The sequence below is a fragment of the Aulostomus chinensis genome, chromosome 9 (genome assembly GCF_037954235.1).
Source record: "Aulostomus chinensis isolate RoL2024-O1b breed Wild chromosome 9, RoL_Achi_v1.0, whole genome shotgun sequence".
Taxonomy (NCBI): Eukaryota; Metazoa; Chordata; class Actinopteri; order Syngnathiformes; family Aulostomidae; genus Aulostomus; species Aulostomus chinensis.
Window position 1 is genome coordinate 3,463,695 of NC_141328.1, and position 24,986 is coordinate 3,488,680.

Consider the following 24,986-nt stretch of genomic DNA (forward strand, 5'->3'; position numbering starts at 1 on the left):
GTGATGACTCGCAGACCGCCAGCATCCCTCAGAGCTTCCTCTTTAATTAAAAACCAACTCAGCAGCGCGTCCTCTTCAATTAACCTTCGGCCCAGCCAATCAGACACTATCTCGTTAAGGCGGACCCCGTCACCTCTCTAATCTGACGCTCTCGGTGGGACAGGAAGTGCTGGACAGCTAATTAGTGTGGAGCGAGCGGCGTCTCCCTGATGGCCGCGTCCAACGTGACCGCCAAACTTTTTTTTTCCGGGGGCAAAAAGAGTTTTATTCTGAAATTGCTGATTAAACAGCAGAGGATTATGGGAAGAATGGAGGGGGCGGAGTCAGGCTAACCGTGAAGAATCTGAACAAACGACACAGACCTGATTTTGGCGGATTGTTTTGGAACCACAGCCATACGTCACACATGCACGTTCCGGCAGGAGGCGGAGCTAAAGCGTGACGAACATCTCTTTCTTCTTCACTGTATTAAAAAAAAAAAAACTTTATGTTTTATTCAAACAAAGAAACGTCGTCCGGGATCAGTTTATACTAGCTGCTAACTAGTTACGGTTGATGCTCACGAGGACGATGAGATTAACCAGCCGCGTAAATCATAGCATGTTTGGAGCAGGAAGCTCTGTCAGACCTTCAAAATAAAAGCCTTTTAGTGTCGAAAATTTGTCTTGATGGACTGAAACCAGCTGGCTGAGGTCGCATCTCCTCACTCATTGTTATGTGGTGCTGTGACGGGAAGAAAAGCGTCTGTCTGGTAATAAGGTGGTCGCTGGTTCAATGCCTGTAGAAAAAGTAGAAAAGCCATTTTTGTTTTGAGTTTTCAGAGGGTGACATCAAGAGATCTTTCATTGCCTCAAGATAAATAAACTAAATCTGGAAGGCAGCAGGTCTACCTCAGTAAGTTTGATGACACGTTTCTCTCTTTTTCCCTTTCACCCTCTGACATTGAGGCAATGACGCCATGACAAGAAGAGATGAGGCACGGTGTGTTTTCATCAGTTAATATAATTAGCGTCATAAATACATCAGTTGATTCTTCATACAGTCACAAGTAAGATATACACAACCAAACAAGGCCAGCACACAGACCCATCCCACTCATCCAATGAGAGGAACAGTTCTATTTGTTTCCAGTGCAGCTCAACGGTTCCGTCTTCCGATGCTGAGAGAGAAGCAGATGTCTTGACGCCGCATCAGCAAACCGAACAAAAATATTTGGACATCCACAGCCTTTGAACGTGGCCTCATGTTTTTCTTCAAGAGAAGCTGCTCTGAGAACAAGTACATGTTGTCCACTTGTGTTACACGTAAACGCCAAACATCAGAATCACATAGTGTGAACACACAGTCCAGGATTTAGTCAGAACCCAGCCTGTGGGGGATGGTAGCCCAGGGTGTAGTCAGGGGCCATGTAGCCAGAAGCAGAGCTGACAGGAACCGTTTCTGATGGCGCCGTTTGACAAACCAAACAGGAGGACTTGTTAAAGCAAGACAAAGGTCGAGGCGGCAGTACCTGCTGTGATTAAATAAATGAAATCAGTCACAAAAACACGAGCAGCGAAGGAGCGACATCATGATATGAGCGAAATGTCACAGGTTCGATGCCGGACGGTATGTACGGAGCTGGTTTTGTCACATTTCTTTAAAGCAGGTGCTTGATTTGAAACGGTTAATCTAAATAGGTTTGAAATTGTTCTTATTCACATTAAAATCATCAGTCAGCAAAAACAAAAACAAAACAATAAAATTTAAGTCTGAACGTTGTACTGGTAAATCCACCGATTTGCTTTCGAACAGAAGTGAACTGAAATAAAAGCATGACAACACACGCGACCAAAGACGAGGTTATAAATAAAACGACACATGGAACGTTGTGTTCTGACCAAAGGTGAAGCAAAAATATCCGTCCTGCTGGTCCAGAGGAGAGTAGCAGGCCTCACCTCCTTGATTCTCTCTGTCAGTATGGTGACTGAATAACCATTTCGCTGTCTCATGACATCACCATCGCCGCCATCATGACATCATCACCAGGAAGTGTGTCTGAACGACAGCTGCTTCCAATGTAGATTTTTACGGTGATTTAGGGGTAATAAACAGATCAAAACGGTGCTGAAATACCAACATTAAGATGGAGATTCAAGCATCGTACAAAGTCACGATTTGAGAGGCCTGTTGCCATGACGACAAAATAACTTTTGGAATTATGCTTCTCAGAATGGAGTTCTGATCAGGGTGTTTGAGCACTTGACATCCAGCTTCACGTTTGTTCAGAACACAACACGAGATCAGTTCAGTCCAGGACGTAGCCAAGGCCAACGCTTGCATTAACAAAGTGAGTTGACTTTGGTGAGTTCAAGTGCAACGAATTCATGTCTCAGTTTGATGAAACGCTGACACCTCACATGACACGGTTGTCATAGAGACGGTTGAAGGCTGCCGTGTAACGAAGAGAAAGAAATAAACTTATGTTACAATCGGTGACAATGAGAGAGAGAGAGAGAGACAGACAGAGAGAGAGAGAGAGAGAGAGAGACTATCCAGGACATAGCCACCACATATTTTTGTAATATAGTAGCTGTAGCATGCAAGTGTGTTGCAGGAGTAGCCCAGGAAATAGTCAGATCACAACAGTTACTGCACACAGAAACCAATAAAATCAGTCATTCAGTCAGGAAATGTCAACTCACAATGTCAGCATTCCAGGTCATAGCCAGGACCCCAACAGACTTGTTAAGACACAGACGTTCCGAGTGTTTTCCAGGTCGTAAGCAGCACCCAACAGATAGCAGAGTGAATGGTGCAGTCTATTTACAGTACATTCAATAGCAAAATTGTTGAGCTTTCCATTCCCACAATTTCTTTAGCGTCATCCTGTTAGCAAATTCCAGCATTGAGTTGCTGGCCTGGGAGGTTGCAGTTACATTGATTCCAAACAGTAGTCTGGGCCCACATCAGGTCTTAGGTCATGAATTTGCAGAATGGGATGGAAGGAGTTGGTTCCAGTTGTTAGTCTGAGCCCAGCCCCCAGCTATGGGGGGAATGGACGGAAGGTTCAGGTGATAGCTTCATCCAGAGCCAGCTGCACTACCACCACCAGCAGGGCTGCTATCTTTACTGAGACGGACTAATTCCTGGGACAGAAGCTCCAGGTCCTGAAACACAGACAGAGGAAATAATTTAATATTCATCAAACAAAGACAGAAACATCTAGAAATGTAGTGACACCTGACTGGCTGACCTGAGGTCACCTGATGACACGTCACCATCATTTATTTGGTGTTGGGACTTATATAACAGTGATCAATACAATGTGATAGGATGTTTATTAGAGCTGTTTGACTTCATTCATTTACTGTTGCTTTTAAATGTGATGAAGTGGAGGCCCCGCCCCCTGGCTCACCTTCTGCAGGTGCATGTTCTTGGTCAGCTGCTCTTCCAACATGTTCTGCAGCTTCTTGTTCATCTCTCTCAGGTTCTCGTCTCCTGGTTTGACCAGATCTCTGAGGACCGAGCCCAGACCCCCTCGCTCGCCCTGAGAGCCTCCATGACCTCCGACGGCGCCACCACCTGACACGTCTGAGGAGACAAGGAGAGACAATGAAGAGACTTTTGCACCTGGACCACCCGGGTGCGTTTCAGAGCTGCCATGAACAAACATGTCCTCCAAGTCTATCACACTGGTGAGCTGATCAGGTGACATCAAACACTCTGGAGGCGAAGGTGGGCAGCAACATCATGTACGGCCTTCAGTTAGTCACCAGAGTCAAACTGAAACTTTCAACAAAGATGGGGCGGTGGCGTGGCTCGGAGGTAGAGTGGTCGTCTAGCAACCGAAGGGTCGCTGGTTTGATCCTCACTTTCCCCGGTGACCATGTCCAAGTGTCCTTGATAGGCTCCAACCCCCCCGGGTTCGTGGTATAGAAAATGGATGGATGGAACAAAGATGGCGGATGATATTCATGCTTCTGTTGAATGCATACAGTGGACGCCATTATCAGGTTAAACGTGCTGACATGAACACGGAGCCTCTTCAGAGTCCAAGGCAAATATCGTGTTACCACTGAACACACACCAAAGTGTATACACACACACACACACACACACGTATGCTGAGTGAGCAGTGTGTGTGTGTTAATATTTAACGGCTGCATGTTGGTGAACACCTGCTCAACATCTGGCAGCGGCTTGACTGCAGGACCCTGAACACCTCATGGCTTGTTGGTTCCACTTTGGTCCTCCTGGTTCCAGGGCTGAACATTCATTCACGGCTCATGAATCAATAAATGAGCAAAATCAATAATAATGATCGCTCCCGGCAACCTTCCACATTCCAACGCTCCAACACTGTAGGCACCTCGGAGGCTAACTAGCATTAGCAGGTTAGCTGATGCCTGGCTAAAGGTGCTAACATCAGACATGCTGCCGCTGCACGTGAACCTTGTTGTCCTGATAGATGTGACAACTCATGACTGTCGACAGATGGCGAGAGGGAGGAGCTTGATACCTGCCTGAGGAGCTTGTCAGTCTTGACTGACAGGTTGCCATAGTAGTGGCTTTTAAATCACGTTAATATTGTAGATCAAAGGTGAAACTGAAGCAACACCCTCAGTCTCTCGGAACATCCGACCAATGTGTCTGGATTCTGCAGTCGCTCTGCAGTCGTTAGATTTACTGTCATTAGAGTGCTAATGAGAGAAGGAGAGAAGGCGGAGGAGAGGAAGAGGAGAGGAAGAGGAGGGTGAAGCAGTCAGACATGAAATTAAAAACAGCAGGAAGAAAAAGACTCAGAGCAGGAGGATGAGAAGGTGACGAGGAAAAGTGTGTGTGTGTGTGTGTGTGTGCGCGTGTCACACCTATGCGGCTGTCCATCACGTATGTCTCAATGATGGCGCTCTTCCTGCAGATGTCTTCGGCCATGGAGGAGCAGCTCACCTCCAGATGTTTCACCTGAAAAACGAACCCAGTTCAGACAGCTGTCAATCACACGAGCTGCAACCACCAGGACCTGAACAGACGAGGTCAGCTGTTCACCGACGCCCGCTTAGGGTTCTAAGAACAACAGAATGCTGCCTCTTCTCCAGAGTGAGGTTCTACAGTTGCTTTGCTGGAGTCACGTTCAAGCAATACTTCACTGGCATGACATTCTACCAGAGCTTCGCTGGCATGACATTCTACCAGAGCTTCGCTGGCATGACATTCTACCAGAGCTTCACTGGCATGACGTTCTACCAGAGCTTCGCTGGCATGACGTTCTACCAGAGCTTCACTGGCATGACGTTCTACCAGAGCTTCACTGGCGTGATGTTCTACCAATCCTTGACTGACTTGATATTCTACCTTGGCTTCACTGGGGTAATGTTCTACCAGTGCTCTTCTGAGGTGATGTTCTCCCAGTGCTCTATTGCAGTGATGTTCTCCCAGTGCTCTATTGCAGTGATGTTCTCCCAGTGCTCTATTGCAGTGATGTTCTACCAGTGCTCTTCTGAGGTGATGTTCTCCCAGTGCTCTATTGCAGTGATGTTCTCCCAGTGCTCTATTGCAGTGATGTTCTCCCAGTGCTCTATTGCAGTGATGTTCTCCCAGTGCTCTATTGCAGTGATGTTCTACCAGTGCTCTTCTGAGGTGATGTTCTCCCAGTGCTCTATTGCAGTGATGTTCTCCCAGTGCTCTATTGCAGTGATGTTCTACCAGTGCTCTATTGCAGTGATGTTCTACCAGTGCTCCACGGGGGTAATGTTCTACCAGTGCTCCACTGGGGTGATGTTCTACCAGTGCTCCACTGGGGTGATGTTCTACCAGTGCTCTATTGCAGTGATGTTCTACCAATGTTCTACTGAAGTTCCGTGCGCTGAGAGCTGCAGTGGAGCAGCAGAGACCTCAATAAAGCAGCAACTCCAACAGCCTGGAATTGTTGTTGCCTTGATTGTTGACTGAAGGCATCACTAGCGGCCTTTTGAGACAAAGACAGGACGTGTGACCTCTGACCTCTGGTTAACTGTGTCTCCTCACCTTCTCCTCCAGCATCCACTTCTCCTGCTGAACCTCGGCGAGCCGCTGGAAGAGTTCTCCGACCTCGTCATCAGACAGATCAGCTGGACGCTGCGACTGAGGGCTGCCTCCTCCGGACTGACAGACAGACACGATATCCCCGTACATGACATCATCAGAGCAGAGGGTCTGTGTGTGTGTGTGTGTGTGTGTGTGTGTGTGTGTGTGTGTGTGTGTGTGTGTGTGTGTGTGCATGTGCGTGATACGATCCACAATTATTTGACTCTGATCCACTTCAACTGAGACATTTCCAGTTTATCTACGATACATCAGGACACCTGTGTGTATCAGAGTCTCTCTCACACACAAACCAGTATCCATATCAGAGCGAAACATCGCAACGACCGTATTAGGAACGACTGACCGCAGAGAAGGTGGCCGTCGGTCGCCGCGATCCTCCAAAGCTGCACCAATGGTGTTTGACTCGTGACACGGCAACTCACCACAAACTGAGCCGCGCTAACAAGCCATCAGATCTATTTACAGAGTTTCTATCCATAGACGACGTTAAAAATAGAAGCAGATGAGCCTCAAAGACTAAAGACGACAGAGGAGAGGAGATCTAACGTCAGAGAGGAGGACGAGGACGGGAAAGTTACAGCTCCGTCAGCATGTGGCCAAGACAACAAGGGGGCAGACGCGGAATACAGGTCGCGCTGCCTCTCAGAGGTCGTGACCTCAACATGACACGGCGAGAGAGAGAGACAGAGGAGGAGAAAAACTGTTCTGGATGTGGTTTCTGTTCCGTGCGAGTCCCCCAGAATAACTTTCACACAATCAGATTGACTGTATGTGTCCTGCTGGCTGGCTCCATGTCATCGGTCACACCAGTGAATGGGCTCTTCTCCACCCTCCATTTCTTTAATCAAGCCACTCTCTGTTAGCAGGTCAGTTACCATGACAACACTAACAACTCAGGCTGGTCAGGGGTCAGTTTCAGTGTTGATGTGGCACAAATACACAACGTCTGCACACATTAGATCACCATTAAACCACGTCATCACGTCCTCTTCACATCTTTTAGGTTGAAATTTAGATTCTCGCACATCAGTCAGTCGGACAGCTGATGAAATAAAAATATAAAAACCAAACGTACCAAATTATATCAGTAATCGTTTAAAAAAAAAAAAGTGGTTGCTACTCCTTGAAACTGTTAGCGCCGGATCGACCACATGAAGCTTTTAACGACAAATCAGATGATTCAGTTTCTGTTTTTCAGGGATGAATTTGTTTGTGAGCAGCCCGGTGGTGCAGTGGTCAGCACTGTGGCCCCCCAGCAAGAAGGTTGTGGGTGGAGCCCCGGCTGGAGCACGGGGTCTTTCTGGGTGAGTCTCCATGTTCTCCCTGTTCCTGCTGGGTTCTCTCTGGTACTCCAGCTTCCTCCACAGTCCAAAGACATCAAGAGGGGACCAGGTTAATCCAGACTCTAAATTGACCGTAGGCGTGGCTGGGAGAGCCAATGGTTGTCTGTCTCTATGTGTTGGCCCTGCCATGGACTGGTGACCTGTCCAGGGGGAAGGCTGCTGGGATAGGCTCCACCCCCACCCCCCCCACCCTTAACAGGATAAAAGGTAGAGAATGGATGGATGGAATTTGTTTGTGTGACATGATGCTAGTTTTAACCATCACAGCATCGGGATGGATGCTAGTTTAGGCTCCACCTACCTTATTCTGATTGGCCGGCTGGGCCTCCTTCATCATATCTCTGTAGGAGAAGGAGGAGACAGAGGACGAATCCCCAGTCTGCTGAGTCCGACTGGGGCTGTTGATCTCGGACAGAACCAGCTCCTCCAGACCTGAAAGACACAAGATCCGATCAGTCCTCAACAGACCGCCATCAGCTGAATTCCAGTTCGCCTCACAGGTAGCGACTGTGGGGCTTCTGTGTTTCCTCTGCCACACCCCACTGAGATGGGCACTGCACAATTTATGGAAATTTAATAAATTTTCATTCAATCAATGGAAAATTTCAATTTGCATGAAAGCACGATATTTATTAAACTCTAACAGAGTGAGTCAAAATACCGTTAAAAATTAAATGATGAAGTGCTGCAAAGGTGTCCCGCCTCCTGTCTTTTAAAGACTTGCCCTTTAAGACAGTGTACTGTCAATTTAAGGGGGCGAACAGTAAATGTCCCTTTAAGGCAGTGGACCGTCCCTTTAAGGCAGGTGCTGGCAGAGAGATAAGTAGCTACTTTAAAATGTCTGATTCTCAGGTTTGTGCAGAAAAGGCTTTTAAACATTCATCAGTCTCATAGATTATAGATGATGGTGAGGACCGCCCTGCACCACCCAGAGAGAGAGCGATTGTGTGTGTGTGTGTGTGTGTGCGTGTGTGTGTGTGTGTGTGTGTGTGTGCGTGCCTGTGCACCAGTCAACGAGACTGTTTAAGAACTGGATGGAGGCTCAAAATGAAAAAGATCTGCAACAAAAGGCAAAGATAAAACAGGAAAAAAGACACTGAAGCAGTTTGAGGACAAATGGAATGAGAAGGGTTGTTCAGGCGTGGGTGCGTGCGTGTGTGTGTTCAAGTTTGTGTGTGTGCGTGTGTGTGTTCAAGTGTGTGTGTGTGTGTGTGTTCAAGTGTGTGTGTGCGTGCGCGTGTGTGTATTTGTGTGTATGTGTGTGTGTTCAAGTGTATGTGTGTGTGTGTGTGTGTGTGTGTGTCTTGTTTGTGTGTTACAGCAGACGCCAGCGTGTCCACCTCAGCTCTGGGAATCAGAGCGCTGTATTAAATATTGAACAGAAGGTTCCGGACGGAGCCAGAACCTCCTGAGGCAGACTTAGCACGCCGCGGTGATCGCACCCATTGCACCTTTAAACACAAACACACCAGCTGATCAGAGCATTTAAAGAGGAACATTGCCCATCTCTAAATACTCATCCTCCCATCAACAGGGAAAGTAAATCCACGCTTGATGATGATCAACACAGATATGGGGTCACTCAGAGGTCAACACAGAGACTTGTTAAAGTATCAGATCAGACTGGCAGGAAGTCACACTGAGATGCCACAATGCCGTCATCTACACTGGACAATTTGCTGAGGACGATTAGTCTAAGCTAAGAGGACTTGTTCCTCTGGATCAAAGCATTTGCTCCTCTGCTTTGCACGATGGTCCCAACAATCGCCAGGGTGGCACCACGTGTCTGTCAGGTGTCTCATTGTTGGACCTCGTCAGCGACAACCCAGCTGATCCGAAGACCTTGAGATTAACCAGACCAGAACCAAGGCGTGTTTCTTGGATGTCATGGTGTCATGGTGTGTGTGTGTGTGTGTGTGTGTGTGTGTGTGTGTGTGTGTGTGAGCGTGTACCTGTCCTGGTCTTGCTGTTGGTAAGAATCTCTTGAAGTCTCTCCTGAAGTTTGTCGGCTCGTTTCCTCTCCAGCTGCAGCTGACGCTTGAGATCCTTCAGCTACTCACAAACACACACACACAGACAGACAGACACACACACACAGACAGACACACACACACGCACATTTATTTTCTAATTATTATTTTTCATGGGCGACTGCTCTTAAATTACTTTGAAAAATATATTCTGTGTCTCTTAACTTCACTGGTCTGTCCCTTGTCTGTCCCCGTGCTTCTCTCTAATCTCAAGGGGGGGTGTATCTGTCTGTCTCTCTTATCTCAACTGTTCTGTCCCTCGTCTGCCTCTGGTCTGTCCTTTCGTTTGTCTCTATCGTCAGTCTCTCTTATCTGGACCGGCCCGTCCCTCTGTGTTGCTGGACAGTCCTGCTGTCTCTCTAGATCACGCTCTCTCAGATGAATATCAAACTCACCGCTGCACTCCCTTTCTTCTCCAAGATCCTCTGACCGTCCACAGTGTCTTTGATGTCCTTCAAAGAGACAAGACATCAGTTAAAGCCGATGACAAGAGGATGATGTCACAGATGGAGGACACCCTGTCACCCTGTCTGAGAGCCACCGATGACATAAACAGAGAAGCTGTGTCGAGCTCTACTCATAAAACTGTGACTACTTCATTTCTTCTTGACCATGCAGAGACCTGGAGGTCAAGCAGCTGGCAGAGGGAGACAGGAACTGGACAGATGTCACCTCCTGGTCTACTACAGATGCCTGTGATGGGACGAGACTGACTCTGTGGTTCCTGAAGGAACGTTAGCGTTCACGTAAATATTTCACTTAAACGAACGAATCACACTTTCTGACGGTGGTCGCCGTTACCTGCTTGAGTTGAGCGATGGTGCTGTTGTAGTCCTCCTCCTGTTGCTTTGCCTCCACCAGCTGCTGCTTCAACTCCTCCACCTCCAACTGCTTCTCCTGCCCAACAGAGACACAACAACACACGCATGACCACAAACTCACACACAGACCACCGGGAGGTTGACGGCAACAAAGCAACGCAACAAAGCAGCAGAGATCCAAAATGCAAGAGGAGAATTTTTCTTTGAATGTGAAGCAGGGAGAAGCTCCCAAGTTGCAATCAGCTGATGATGAAACTTCTGGGACAAAGAACAACTGTTTTGTTCCCTCTGATCTGCTGCTGTGATGGTGATGAAACGCAACACTGAACACCAGGGGTCCGTTTCAGAGAGCAGGCGAAGTGAAAACTCTGAGTCTGTTGACCACGAAAAGAAAGGGAAGTCAGGGCTTTAAGTTTCAGAAAAGGGTTTAATGCAAGAGGCGTAACTCCAGCCTGTTTCAGAAAGAGAGGAAACTTCAGCTTGGGGTCGGTTACTATGGCAACCGTGTCTGTGACACTAACCTGGTCGGGAGCAGGTTTTCTTCAATGAACCTCAAGTTTATCTCTGTCCCCTCCCGCCTGCAGAGCCACAAACGCTGCTTCATTTCCTCGTTCATTCACTCGGTCCAAGTCACACACAGTTGAGCAGCTTTACGGTCGGAATAAAATCCAGGTTGGTTCATAGCGCCTGTTAGGGAACTGTATAAAACAACCGTCTGTCCAGCGTGACTCGTCCTTCTATGAGGATCCAACAGTTGAGGACGATATTTGTTAGCATTTCCAGGAGATTTGAACGGTCCTCTTTTCTTCTCAGTCTCTCTATCTGTGTATCATGCGTCCTCACATACCAGCGTCAGAGCAACACCATCTAACAGCCTTCAATATACTTCAGTTCAACCAGTTTTCACCTGTAATTGAAAAGTGCGACTAAATATTTCTGATCTCCATTCAACTCGTGCACTGATTCAAGAGGCAACACAATGTGCCTCAACCATGGTTATTTCTTTTCCTTCTAAAAGTAAGCTCATACTAGCCATGTGTTCGCATGAGGATTTCTAATTCCGGAGGGGTGAAGTATGTGCACCTCTTTTTTGGCTCCATTAATGTTAGCTTGGTACAGCCGCTTGACTCAGAGTTAACCCTTTCAAGCTGATTAAAATCCCTCAGATCAAACGAACAGTTTCCCCTCTGAAGGTAAATCAACTCAAGGGTCAGGGTGAGGCTGGCAGTTTGTTGAACCTCTTTTCTGAAACGGACGCCTGGAGGAGGCCACCGCCAGAGGAGTTCACCTGACAGGAAGTAAGAGATTCTCGAGGAAAACAACACTGGTAACACGCTCCAGTGAGCTTTGCTCATTAAGGACGTCGCGTTCAGAACACAACAGCAGTGAGACACTCGGACGCTCACAGGTCAGCAGAGGACCAGGAGACGGTCGTGAATGTGGTCGCAGCCGCCGACAAAGACGCTGCTTGATTACAACACAACAGGAAATGACCAGAACAAACAGAAAAAAACTTTCTGGTTGATGTTAAAAGTGGACATGTTGAAAGAGGAAACGACACGTGACGAGTGAAATCCACACCGCCAACACCCGACCTGCTGGCTAATTAGACGTCCTCCATCTTTAATTAACTTCCTCTTAAGTTTCTCTGTTCAGCTCCTTGTAGCAGGCTGTTATCCAGCAGATAACACGCACGCCAACACACGCACACACACACACACACACACACACAAACGATCCGCCTGTCTGTGAACAGTGCCTTATCTGATTGGCTGAAAGGACTCATTACAACCACAAAAATACATCCCATGATGCACGGCGGGCTCCCTGTTATCCGAGCATGATGGCGACCGAGTTCATAGTTTATGTGAAATGAGAAAAATAGATGAAATCGTTGTGTGACATCACATCCAACCTGCTACCAGTTTGAAACAACACACTTGTGTTGGTCAATGCATGACAGGGCCCAGGAACTCTGATGTGGCGTACAAACCACCTGATGTCACAAGACCATTGACTTGGAGATGACATCATGAAACAGCCGCGACCTTGTGTTCTGAAAAAGGAACCAAGACTGCCTTCTGGCTCAGTTCTCTTTTGTCACAAAGACGTGGGAAAGCAAACACAAAACCACTCCAGCTCCTTTCTCTCCACAGATGCCTAACCGGAGAACAGGACTCTTGAAGTGGACAGTCCACCATTTCCCCACCGAGACCCGCGGCCTCAGATGTAAAGATGCTGATTGTCATCCCAGCCAAAACACACGTAGACAGGATGGGCAACTCCCAGGACCCAGGACCCAGGCCCCCCTCTGGGATCCCTGCAAGAGGGAAAGCTGGTTGTTTGTTCCAGAGCCAGAACAAAATCCACCATCTTCCTCCCCAATCCAAGGACCCACTATCAGCCTGACGCTGAGGAAACTTTCCCTGGAAGGCTGGGGGATGTGGTGCCTCTGTAACTGCACGCACATCCTGGTCTCCTTCTCTGAGGAGGGGAACCGCCATCATGCTCGTGAGCAGTCTGTGAGCGCCATGTGATCTCGGCGAGCAGGTTTCCATGATGACATCCAACAAGTGTTTCAAACAAACACTTACAGATTGTGTTAAGTCGGTTGTCACCTCCTCCGCTCAATCTCCGTTGCCATGGAGATGACTACACGCTGGTATTTTCAAGCATCTCATGCATGTTGACGTACCGCCAGATGTTGCGTGTGTTCCTGTTGCAGGCGCGCCACCTCCTCCTGATGTTCCAAAGATTTCTTCTCCATGTTCTCCTGCACACACACACACAAACAATATTTAGAAGCACGTACCAAGGGTTAAACCGTTGTCATAACAACACATCGCATTCCATCTGTTAATGAAGACAGTTGAAGCTGGTGAATGGAGCTTGATCACTAGTGACTGAGGCGGGGGAGCTGCGGCGGGACACACTGAGTCAGTGAACGCTGATCGCTGAGGCGCCTCCTTCAACTATCACCACCAGCTTAAAGACTGGGGTCAAAGGTCGATGAAGTCCTCCCATGTTTCCTGATTGTGTGTAATTTTTTTTCACAACCTGCCATTCACACATATGACCTGAATGTTGGTCACGTGACTGTTGATGATGTCATGAATGTCTGACTGACCTCGGCCTCCTTCAGGCGTCTCTCGAACCAGCCTTTGGTTCCTTCCATTGCCTGAACTTGAGCCTGCAGCTCATCAACACGCTGCTGGAGACCCTCCAACTCCTTGCTGCGAGCCTAGAACACATACACACACACACACACACACACACACACACACACACACACACACAAAATGTTTACACTAAATGAAGGCTGGCATCCTCATCTCCTTCCTCTTCCATCTCCTCACCTTTTCATCTCGAAGCTGCTGCCGGATCTCCTCCTCTGAGCGGTTCTTGTCTTCGTGGAGTCCTCTGAGCTCCTTCTCATATCGAGCCCTCACCCCGAGAACCTGAGAGGCGAGAAGAAGACAAGGTGAGGTGAATCACTTCAAGGATGGATGGTCGATGTCTCTCTGATGGTGGTTTGTGAGTCACCTCCTTCTCATGCTGTAGTTTGAGGTCAGACAACGCCTCCTTGTGGTCAGACTTCTCCTGGTTCAACTGTATGGCCATGTCGTCCAGCATGGCCTTTCTCTTCTCTGCTGTCTATACAACACACACACACACACACACACACACACACACACACACACACACACGTGTTGAATTCCCATGCATCACAAATGTGGTTATAGGCTTCGGGTGTGTGTGTGTGTGTGTGTGTGTGTGCGTGCGTGCCTTCTTAGCCTCGTCCAGCTCTCTCAGCAGCTTCTCCCTCTCTTGTCCTTCTTCTGTTAACTGTTCTAGTAACTTCCTGTTTGCAAAACTGGACTCCTGAGGGAGGGAAGACAGGAGAGGAGGAAGGAGACACACATTCAGACAGGGTCACCGTGGATCTGATGGTGTGAGGTCATGTGGTTACAGATTTCATTCCTGGGAGCCAAAGTCAAGCAATTATTAGGTCTTAGCTGTTTAACTGGTGTGCCCCCTGGTGGTCAGTTATGACATTTCATTTTACAATGCAAGGGTATCCTTTGATTGGTTTTAACATTTGTTTGTTTGTCCTGCAGGAACAGGCACTACATGTCCCAGAATCAGCTAAACAGCTACATTTTCATCCACAGTCCCTGGACAGGGGAACCCAAGAGGAGCTACAGAAATCAAACTTTGAAAAAAGATAGCAAATGATCGGCTGACTGCAACCTCAACCCCACCTCCCACTAAGTCACTGTTACTGGCACCCGGAGCCATTCGGCATTCTACTTGCCACGCACAAGGATACGTAACATTATACAGCACGAAGTCTAAGGTTCCTTGTTTGTACTACAGACGAGCACGTCGCTGACCGCCACTGTTTTAGCCTCGTAGCGTTTGAATAACAGCTAGCAGGTAGATGGAAGCACAGACTGGAAACGTATGTCTGTCTGGGAGGATGCATGCAGGTCATCTGAACTGCGGTTCAACTGCGGGGTTCTGTAAAAAGTCCCCCCTCTCCCCCCGACAGCCGAAACTATTATTAATGAACATGTTGCCTGTGACCGGCCGCCGCTGGAGGATGTTACTGATCGTATTGACGATCCAGGTGAAACAAGGTGAATGAGAGGACAGTGGTGCGTCACCTGCAGCTGGGAGTCCAGGTCGTCTCTCTGGGCCAGTAGACTCTCCTGCTCAGCTCGTCTCTGCTGCAGCTCGCTTGTTAACGCCTCCTGCTGCTCGCGGAGCAGATTCATCTCCTGAGTCTTTGCCGTCTGGATCTAGAAGTCGGAATAAACTTGAGCGAGACTTTCAGAAACAAGTTGCTGGCATTAATGACACAAACACCCACACCTACACCGATGGAGACAACTGAAGAGAGGGAGGAGCCACAGCTCACTGATGACGATGGACGCCATCTAGGAGAGCTTCAAACAACCATTGGTCTTTTTATTCATGGTCATACGCCACAGGAAGCACAGAGGTCGAACAGATGCAGATCAGCTGACTGGCACTCAAATAAAATGTTGAGGTCTGTTTACAAGCAAATAAATCTAATAATCAATGTACCAAGATGATCAGCTGATCCGCTCAGGAGAGAGGAGACAAGAGGAGAGGAGACAAGAGGAGGCAAGAGGAGGCATGATCAGCTGATTGCCTCACATCACCTGATCTCCCAGGTGACTTTTGGCTAGTTAATCATGCAGTTAAGTGAAGCGAATCCAGATCTTGCACATGATGGCGCCCACGTCAGGGTAAGATGGTCAACATGAGGTCAGCTGACAGGACCTCTGAGGTCAGGCTTACTTCAATCAGAGATTTGAAAGTTTCATCACCGTGTGATCAACAACTAACGCTGAGGATACACTACACAACGTCACAAGGGATTCATAATCGGGCCGAGTCGGATCCAGTCTGCACCGGTCGGGTCAGTGTGACACGCTGGCACACAAATCTCCAAATGTGGGACAAGACCAGACTCTTCCCCACATGAATCAGAGTACTTGGTGTGTCCGATACATACAAAGCATTTTGCTTTGTGTATATCAGAACACTGTTATGGGTTATAAACGAGGCTCTGGGGATCTAAATTAGTTTTAGGACATCTACAGATGAGAGTCTAGAAAAGGGAATCAAGTCTGAGACAAAAGTACCTGTTCAAGAGCACACAGATTGGTCCCCAGAGCAGAATTCTCCTGAAAGACGGATCACAGCTCCATGAGGACTGATGTGTTTATATATGGTTCTAGATGAGTATCTAGAATTTAGCGTCACAATTGCAATGAGTAGAATGGGTCCTAGAGTGTTTGTCTGGGTTGGTCTGTTGGCTCAGAGGTTCAGGTTCTCCGTGACGGTCTCCAAGTACTTTTCCAACTCCTGCAGAACTGAGGCCATTCAACGGTCACACTGTAAACTAAATTTGTGATGTTGTCTCTGTTCCAGGGCAAAAAATAGTCCATTGTGTTCCTAAGGGCCGATCAAGAACAGCTCGTCCTCAATTCACGTTCTAGAAACATGGTTCTAGAGGATGGTTAACATGTACACCTGCCTATAGTAGAGCGAGTACGGTATACTTTCATTCCACCTGTTCCAGAGGTTAGTCCAGAACTTTGTAGAGGGATTGGACATGTGATGAGATATTGTGACCGCATGTTGGTTACGGGTTCCAGAGCAGCTTGGATGGCCCTCAGAACACATTGTGATGTTCCTCAGGTTGGTTACCTGTTCTAGCGCAGCTAGGTTGGTCCTCAGAGCATCGTTCTCCTGCAGGATGTTGTCCACCTGCTCCTGACTGACTGCACTCTGATTGGCTACCTGCAGTGCCAGGGCACCGCAGGTGGGGGGGCAGCAGAGAGGCGGGGCAGGAAGAAAGAAGAGTAACAGAACCACAGAGAACCAAGTCCCAACAGAGGAGGAAAGAAAAAAATGAAAGCAATAAAAGAGGAAAGAAAAGACAGATAGGAGGCCAGGAACAATGATGAGGGAGGATGAAGACAAAGAAGAGACGAGGCAGGTCAGAAACACCTTCAGAACACAGCAGGGAGACAAACAGAACGTTCCAAAGCCAAACTGACTTAGAGCACAGATGTGTTGTTGTTCCATCTAATGGAAGCTCCATCTGAATCCTGCATCCCTGCCTCTTCCACTACCTGCATGCATCACCTACTTTTGTTCACTTTGGCTGTCAGGTAAAGGTAGAACAGTTCTCGGACCAGCGTTCCTCTGGACATTCAACTGACTGGAATCAAAAGCAGGCCGGCCGGCTCGACTACGCCTTGTCACCGATTCACCTGTTTTTACTTTTTTTTGTACCTATGACCATTTCCTGTTGGAAGGAGTAAAGATGGAAATGTGACGACTGCGTCTGCTTGGGCTTGTGAATGTGAGCTGCAACCCCTCCAGCTCACATTCACACGGATCAGATCACAATGCATTTACATCTTTCATGAATGTCCCTTTGTCCAGACTGTTTTATCACACCCTATGTGTGTATGTGTGTGTGTGTGTGTGTGTGTGTGTGTGTGTGTGTGTGTGTGCGTGTTACCTGGTCTTTCAGGCTGGTCACTGTCTGTTCATGTTCCTTATTTTTGCTCTGCAGCTGCTCTCTCAGCTCTGCTGATGCCTGAAACACAAACTCACCTTAGTCAAACACCTGACGACAGAGACACTAAAGGTTCCAAGAACTCAACCAGCTTCCTACATCAAGGGATACTACCGAGGAAGCTTCCTACCCAGGAGGGATACTACCGAGGAAGCTTCCTACCCAGGAGGGATACTACTGAGGAAGCTTCCTACCCAGGAGGGATACTACCGAGGAAGCTTCCTACCCAGGAGGGATACTACCGAGGAAGCTTCCTACCCAGGAGGGATACTACCGAGGAAGCGTCCTACCCAGGAGGGATACTACCGAGGAAGCGTCCTACCCAGGAGGGATAATACCGAGGAAGCGTCCTACCCAGGAGGGATACTACCGAGGAAGCGTCCTACCCAGGAGGGATACTACCGAGGAAGCGTCCTACCCAGGAGGGATCATGGACTTTGAGAACTCTTTTGGAGTTTAGAGATGGAGACCGTCCATAAAAGTGTTCTAGTTCCAACGGTTGGCAGCAGGAAACATTCTGTGAGTGTGCAAGGAGCTAGGATGGCGTGTGCCCTGATTAGCTGTAACTGAGGTCTGACCTGATTGGCTGACGCGAGGTCTGCCTGCAGCTTCTGGATGCGGAGGTTAACAGCCTTCAGCTCCTCCTCTTTCCTCTGATTGATTTCATCAATCTTTGTCCTGCAGAGACACGAATGCAACATGTGAACTTTTGTTGGAAAGCGAACTCGGCGGTTACCAGCGTGACAGCCTGTCAATGTGGCAGCGACAGACGCGGTGGAAGTCCCAACCTGCTGTCGTTGTACAGAACCTCCTTCTCAGCCTGCAGACGCTGGAAACTACAAATCGAAAAAAAGTGACGGTCAGAGTCGTCAAATGATGTCACTGTGATATCTGCGTTCATTTAGGTGGAATTTTGTTTACATTTCCTGTTTCAGAGATTCAGTGAGTAGATAATTATCAGTAATATTAGATTTAAACCGATCTAAAACCATGATGTCTGGAGATGCTAGAATGTTATCAAACCGCGTTTCAACCGCTCTTCTGCCCCCCAGCAGTAATGTCGCCCCTGACTGGTTCTCTGATTGGTACAACACATTTGAGTTGAACTGTGAGGAGGTAACAAGATAAACGGCATGACGATGGTGTCTCACCTTTCCTGCTTTTTCTTTAGCTTCTCTGACAACTGCAAGACAGAAGCACATTTGGGTTTTTGTTCTAGTTCATGTCAGTGGTTCCAGTGGGTCACCTGATCAACAGAGAATAACATCTACCTTTGTGACCTCTTCCTGCAGTCTGGTGATTTCAGTCAGTTTGGATGCCTGCAGGAGGACACGAGACACGTTTAGATTCCACACGTTGACTGAAGTTTGTCTTCAAATCAGTGGCGTACGAGTGGCGCTCTGAGGTCACAGTGGCACTCATCAGCTGTCAGGTGGTCAGTCTGTCTGTCACTTCTACAGAATGGCAGCACTTCCGATTCCCAGCTGACGCTCATTCTGTAAAAGGGTGACTGACGAGACTCGGACCCTCTGAAGCACTGGTCAGACGCTGCTGGTCAGAGCAGCAACTGGGACATGCTGGACATGACAGCAGCTCCTGCCGGACCAGAGACACCACGACACGGCAGAGACACTTTGACAGCAGTGACGTCAGAGGTGCCATGAAAACATCCACCACTGCCGTATATGAAGAGGGGAGCTCCATGGCGCCTCATCATCCCACCGGAGCACGACTGGACAGATGATGGCGCCAAACCATGACGACGGTTCCAGCAATCCTCCATAACACCTCAGACACTTGCAGGCCCGGCCCGTTATCAGATTCCATTGCAGCAAAAATAAACACATATGGTTTGTTGCTTCTGCATCTTTGTGTGTGTGTATGTGTGAGTGTGTGTGTGTACCTCCAGTTGCTGGACCTGCTCCCTCAGCAGCCTCTTCTCCTCCTGCTCCGTGGTCAGCGCCATCTCCAGCTCTGGTCCAAAGCAGTGAGTTATTGGACAGAGAGCAGCCGACCAGCCTAGCGCTGCCTGCTTAGCTACAATCTTCTCTACTCTCGTCTCTGACAGGCCTAAAGGGGGCGCCGCACACAGCAGGGGCAGGCGATTAGGCCAGACACACACGACTGCAGCTCGACACCACGGCTCCGCGCTTTGACGGGATCAACTCTAGCTGAGCTGCACAGTCAAACATGTCTGTAGAACGTCAGAACTAACGGCAGTTTGTCTCCATCAGGTCTTTCTTCAGCTGCAACACTTCATCAGGTCATGACAACATGTCACGTTATGCAAATCTGACCACTTGGCAGGATTTTGATGCCTCAGAGCACAGCCTACAATCCAGCTCAGTGGTTACACTTAGATTGCACATGCACAGTTTTACAACGCTAACATCCTTCACGGCTGAGTCCAGAGCGTCACGATGGGACCCCGCAGCAAAGTCAATCATCACTTGTTTCCATAAATCGACTCGACTTCAATTGGAGGAACAGCTCTTAACTCAACTGAGGTTTTTTTAAAACATCATCACGGCCTCCTCAACATGTGACGTTTTGGTTTTCGCAGGTTTGCCAGAACATGTCGGATAGGAGATGCTGAATTGTCTTCAGACACTGGCCTTCGGCCGGTCGTGTGTGTCTCCCTGAGTGCTGCTTTACCGCACGCGCTCCGACGACGGCCGACAACAACACAAGCATTAAAGAGCAGCGTAGACCTGCGCAGTTACAAGTTGCACGTCTATTTCCAGTCATGTCAAACTCTTCACTGGTGTTCTGATTGGTGCTCTGATGCCATCAAACCCAACTTTCTGCAACGATTTCTGTAATGTTTTTTCATATGAGAATTTTCTTGATGCAACATCTGGGTCACGATCAGCACCAATGAAGATCTGTCCCGGAACCAATCACATGATCAATCATTGTCCATAAAGGCCACCAGAGGATGACGAGGTGACCTGTGTCCCCTCAGGAATCAGGACAAGATTCGTCCAATCAGATGCCCAGCAGAGTCACACTAAATCAACACTGCCATCTTGTGGTCAACATCTCCAGGATTTTCTTTGTTTCTCTTTTGCATTTATTGGGAGTTTGTGCTCATCAATAGTCAGACACCGACTGAAGCGTAGCAGTAACACTGCTGCGTTCTCACTGACAACCTCAACAACTGGTGAAGAGTTTGGAGTGTGACGTGAGCGTTAATGAACACGGAAGTGAGCTGATCAAGCAGATATCATTTTGTTCCTATTGTTCTTCTGCAGCTTCAGCAAAAAATCTGCAGGCAGCGTTTTCAGACTTCTCAAGCCATTATGAAGTCATACTGGGCAGAACGCCTCGGCGAGATTAAGATACCTAACGAGATCAAACCGATGACCTAATGACAATTTCTGGGTGAGGCTTCACGTTAAACTGATGGATTATCTCTCTGCAGCAAGCGTCACATTGCACAGTCATGATGTCGTGAGTGTGTAATGCCGTTGCCACGCCATTAAAGGATCAGTGTGTGTTTATCCTGTAGTTTCATCCTGGGAGGAGGACGTGCGCTGGTTTATGTCAAAGGGAAACTGTTTTGACAGATTTGAACTTGGACTCAAACTGAAGTTTAGAACAAAGATCAGTGGTAGATTTGAGCTGAGTATCATCTGATGGAGAACTTGTTTACATCCGAGTGACGTTCCATTTGAAACTGGTCTGCAGGTCGATGATTCGGTTAGATTAGCGCTACTATTTACTCCATTTCTCTGGCGGAGAACCTCTACATCCTCTGAACTGATGCAACAGTAACGGGCTTGTTCTCCTGTTAGCGTTCTATCAGACCTAAAGAGAACGGCCCTTCAAACCTTCATTCAGTGAAAAGGCAGATAGAGACGCTCACCACAAAGCTGTTTGTCAGTCTGATCCAGTCGGGCGCTCGTCTGAAAACACAAAACAGGAAGAATCACGCATGGTCACATGACCAGCTGCGTGGTCACCTGAGTCACAACAAAATAAAAACAACAAATCACCTGTTCCAGTCGCTGATTGGCTCCTTGTGCTAATGGCTCCTCCCCTATCCCTGTGACATCAGAGACTCCATTGGCACTCGCTGACCCGTCGACCTCTGCCGTGCTCTGGTTGCCGTGGGCGACCGCCTGCCTCTGCAGCTTTTTGTCGTATTGTTCCTGGAGGGCTACAGGAGACAAACGTCAGGTTCACCTAAGCGACACTCACTCACACACACACACACACACACACACACGATCCAGGAGGCTGTGAAGATGCTGTGGGTAACACTTGCCTACGCTGCATCACTTCCTCTGTGTGTGTGTGTGTGTGTGTGTGTGAGTGTGTGTGCGTGTGTGAGTGTGTGCGAGACTGACAGAATCAACACTGTAAATCAGAAAATTCCATCAGCCAATCACAGCAATTTTTGAAATTCTCTTTCCCTCACAGCAATGCACTTCAGACCCAGAGCCACGTCTGTGAGCAGCGGTGGCCACAGAACCCGACCAGGGGGTGGGGGCAGTTTGCTGATGACAAGTTGAGACTTCATTGTGTTTCCAGAGTGCAGACATCAATGGGATGAAGTTGTCATGATTTCAGCATTAAAAACAACACAATGGACCCGTTTCAGAAATGAGGTTCAACCAAACCGGAGTCCAACCCTCAACTGTGACTTGATTTACCCTCAGATGAAAACTCTGAGTTTCCAGTTTCAGAGCGGTTTACTTGACTTAATCTGACCAGCTTGAGGTTGGTTCACTCTGAGTTTAGCATGTGCACGTCAACTATAAGAAGCCGACATTAATGGAGAACCTTCGTTAAGGTTCACCATGACAACCGCGAACACAAAGAGGTCCACGTACCCCGCTGGAATCAGAAGCCATCACGCATACGTGCGTCACACTTGTGAAGTACGTGTAACAAAGTAGAAGTCATTTCAGTACAGAGAAGCATCGATGTCGGCGATGTGAGGCCAGACGAGATGATCCAGATAAGCAGCAGTCTCACCCCCCCATCCTAAAGAGTACAGACTGAATGAACGAGGAAATGAGGCAGTGTTTGTGGCTCTGCAGGAGGGAGGAGGCGGAGATAAACAAGGTTCACTGAAGAAAACCTGCTCCCAACCAGGTTAGCCTCACAGACACGGTTACCATAGTAACTGGCTCAGACCTGAGGTCTCCTCTCTTCCTGAAACAGGCTGGAGTTACTCCTCGTTTTCAGGCATGCACTCTCTTTCTGAAACTCTCATTCTCTCTCTCTCTTTCATTCATTCCTTTCAAGGGCAACAGTCTCAGATTTTCGCTACACCTGCTCTCTGAAACTGACCTCAGATATGATCAGAGGAACCTGGAGAACTGCTCTACAGGAACATGCTGACAACTGGTGCCAACACAAGCCTGAGGACTGGACTCTATGGAATAATCTATCTAAATAAAGAGAGAATACAAATTTTCATGTTTTAAACGATCATCAGAGTTTAGGAGGTGTACCAGAATGCACCAGGTTTGGAAATCAGCTCCTGCCATCTGCCAAACGCAGGTGAACCTGACAGGTAAGTTGAAGGGGCTGGAATGGGGAAGAATCCTTAAGTGTAAAAATTCAGCTCAACAGCTGCAGTCAGGAAAAACCTCCCTCCGGTTCAGATGGTCGTACACATGCACCACCTCTGGTCTCGTTTAGTCTGGTCTAGTTCAAATTTTTATCAGTTCAAAGGAACAACGGTGTTCCTGATAGAGTTAAGACCACGTCCCCTCGCCGCTCATGAGTCTCCGGACATTTGCGCTGTACTCTGACAATGATACGCTCAGAGTGACGTCCACCTGTGGACGGAGCTTTGAGGGATCCATCCGATCCTTTTGGGGGGGGGGGGTTTTATCCTGAGATGAAGACAAGAAGACCCAGTGTCCACACACACACACACACACACACACACACCTCTCAACTTCTTCTGCAGGGTAGAGTTTTCAGCCTGGAGGCGAAGCAGTTCTCCATCAACAGGGCTGGAGGCGGGGTTGGGCGTGGAGTTCGATGCGGAAGCCCCTCCTCCCTCCTTCAGGCGCTGGTTCTCCTGCTCCAGCTGCTCGATCTGCGTACACAACTGAAGAGACGAAGACACTGAGGTACGTCGCACGCATTGTGACGTTACCGCCCCCCCATGCACACACGGCGGCCGTCACCTTGGAGAGTTCAGTCATCAGCGTGCTGTTCTGCAGCCGGAAGTCTTCCTCCTGACTGTGGAGTTTCCCCTGAAGCATCTCATTCTCGCTGAGCAGCGCGTCCACCTCCTGCAGCCACGACAACAAAAGCAGCAACAACAAAAATGACATTAATAAAGAATAATAAACATAAATTAGTATGACAACAAACTACTTACTCATATTCTAACAGCAGGAAGCACACAGGAATGACCAGAAAATAAAAACATGAACTGAACTCTTAGTAAGAGCAGACAGGCAGTAGAGGGCGCTGTCGGCCAGTGGTAACCATAGCAACAAGAGGATGACTCACCTGGGCCTTCTTGCTCTTGTTGAGGGCCTGAGGAGATGACAACAAGGAGGTCAGTGAGAAAAACGTTCTCGTTCAATCTCTCCTCACCGTGATGCATTTTTACCTTCTGAGCTTTGACGAAGTCTCTCTCCAGAACGCCATTTTTCTGACGGACGGCGTTCAGCTCTGAAACACACAATGACAACAGTCACACTTGGGAAACAGTTGGGACGAGACTCCTCCCACGGGTGTCTGGGACGGAGTAACGTTACCAAACAGGAGGAGGAAAAAAAAGATGTTTTACCAGCCGAGTTTTTCCTGAGATCATCAGACAGTTGATAGTTCTGAGTCCGCAGCTCCAGCAGCTGAGCCTGCACACACAAACACACACACACCTTCATCATCATTATCATCATCTAACACTGCAATCATTCAATTAAGAAGTGAGGAGAGTCCTTCAGTCAAAGAAAGTGTGGAAACGGCGAAGGGTGACACTGTGGCGTCCACACGGTAACAGCAGACTGTTAGTCATCCGTCACGTTTGGAGGGATTTTTGTCCTGACAGCTGATGACATTCACCTTGCCGACTGTGACCTAAGACGCGGTTATGCGTTCGCCTCAGTCAAAGTGTGCCACTATGAAGACTTCTTTATCTCTGGCCCTTAAAATCAAACAGTCTGAGTCACGTGGTTGTTTCAGGTACCGCTACTAACCAAGTAAGTTACTTAGCAACTGTTTCACTACCAATAAAAAATAACCATAAAACATCACGTTATTGTCTTGGTCCATCTTCTTGTGAGACATTTGGGAGTCTGCATGTCTGACTTGTTTGTAGCTGAATATTCGTGTGGAGCTTGACACTGTCAAACCTCGGACCCACGGTTCTCTCTCCAGGATGTTGTTTAACTGTCACTCCAACCAATGAACAGTCAGCTGACCGCTAACGGTCCGCAGCACCATCTTGCTAACATGCTAACAGATGTCAGCCTCCAGCCTCCTCCAGCTCGTAAATCCTCCCGATGACTCGAACCTCGACTTTAGTTTAGTGATAACATTGAAGCTGAAGCTTCACATGTCGCTTCCGAGTCAGCTGGCTGCTTTCCCATCGGTCCGGAGGGGTGGCTAAGCTAAGCTGGCAACA

General features: G+C 48.2%; 1 protein-coding gene across 6 annotated transcripts in view; it reads right to left on the reverse strand.

Annotated features, from left to right (window-relative positions):
- Positions 1 to 991: 991 nt before the first annotated feature.
- The window catches only part of gripap1 (GRIP1 associated protein 1), a 24,706-nt gene continuing 711 nt past the window's right edge, over positions 992 to 24,986 (reverse strand). Inside the window, exons 1-30 of one of the 6 annotated variants that reach the window (XM_086213147.1) lie at positions 24,617 to 24,986; positions 24,150 to 24,216; positions 23,970 to 24,031; positions 23,867 to 23,893; positions 23,536 to 23,643; positions 23,294 to 23,456; positions 21,382 to 21,545; positions 21,252 to 21,291; positions 19,287 to 19,453; positions 18,655 to 18,702; positions 18,535 to 18,566; positions 18,172 to 18,219; positions 17,962 to 18,061; positions 17,327 to 17,404; positions 16,504 to 16,596; positions 15,936 to 15,977; positions 14,928 to 15,062; positions 14,047 to 14,142; positions 13,804 to 13,914; positions 13,617 to 13,718; positions 13,388 to 13,501; positions 12,956 to 13,033; positions 10,241 to 10,336; positions 9,835 to 9,891; positions 9,362 to 9,461; positions 7,711 to 7,841; positions 6,007 to 6,123; positions 4,851 to 4,944; positions 3,398 to 3,573; positions 992 to 3,149 (exon numbers count right to left, since the gene is read on the reverse strand). The exon at positions 24,617 to 24,986 is cut by the window's right edge and continues 190 nt beyond it. In XM_086213147.1, the coding sequence (XP_086069273.1) occupies positions 3,063 to 3,149; positions 3,398 to 3,573; positions 4,851 to 4,944; positions 6,007 to 6,123; positions 7,711 to 7,841; positions 9,362 to 9,461; positions 9,835 to 9,891; positions 10,241 to 10,336; positions 12,956 to 13,033; positions 13,388 to 13,501; positions 13,617 to 13,718; positions 13,804 to 13,914; positions 14,047 to 14,142; positions 14,928 to 15,062; positions 15,936 to 15,977; positions 16,504 to 16,596; positions 17,327 to 17,404; positions 17,962 to 18,061; positions 18,172 to 18,219; positions 18,535 to 18,566; positions 18,655 to 18,702; positions 19,287 to 19,453; positions 21,252 to 21,291; positions 21,382 to 21,545; positions 23,294 to 23,456; positions 23,536 to 23,643; positions 23,867 to 23,893; positions 23,970 to 24,031; positions 24,150 to 24,216; positions 24,617 to 24,649 (2,766 nt within the window). In that variant the 5' untranslated portion in view covers positions 24,650 to 24,986 and the 3' untranslated portion in view covers positions 992 to 3,062. Of the gene's footprint in view, positions 3,150 to 3,397; positions 3,574 to 4,850; positions 4,945 to 6,006; positions 6,124 to 7,710; positions 7,842 to 9,361; positions 9,462 to 9,834; positions 9,892 to 10,240; positions 10,337 to 12,955; positions 13,034 to 13,387; positions 13,502 to 13,616; positions 13,719 to 13,803; positions 13,915 to 14,046; positions 14,143 to 14,927; positions 15,063 to 15,935; positions 15,978 to 16,503; positions 16,597 to 17,326; positions 17,405 to 17,961; positions 18,062 to 18,171; positions 18,220 to 18,534; positions 18,567 to 18,654; positions 18,703 to 19,286; positions 19,454 to 21,251; positions 21,292 to 21,381; positions 21,546 to 23,293; positions 23,457 to 23,535; positions 23,644 to 23,866; positions 23,894 to 23,969; positions 24,032 to 24,149; positions 24,217 to 24,424; positions 24,567 to 24,616 lie in introns of those variants that run through there. The other 5 variants (XM_086213151.1, XM_086213146.1, XM_086213149.1 and 2 more) reach the window with 5 other exon arrangements.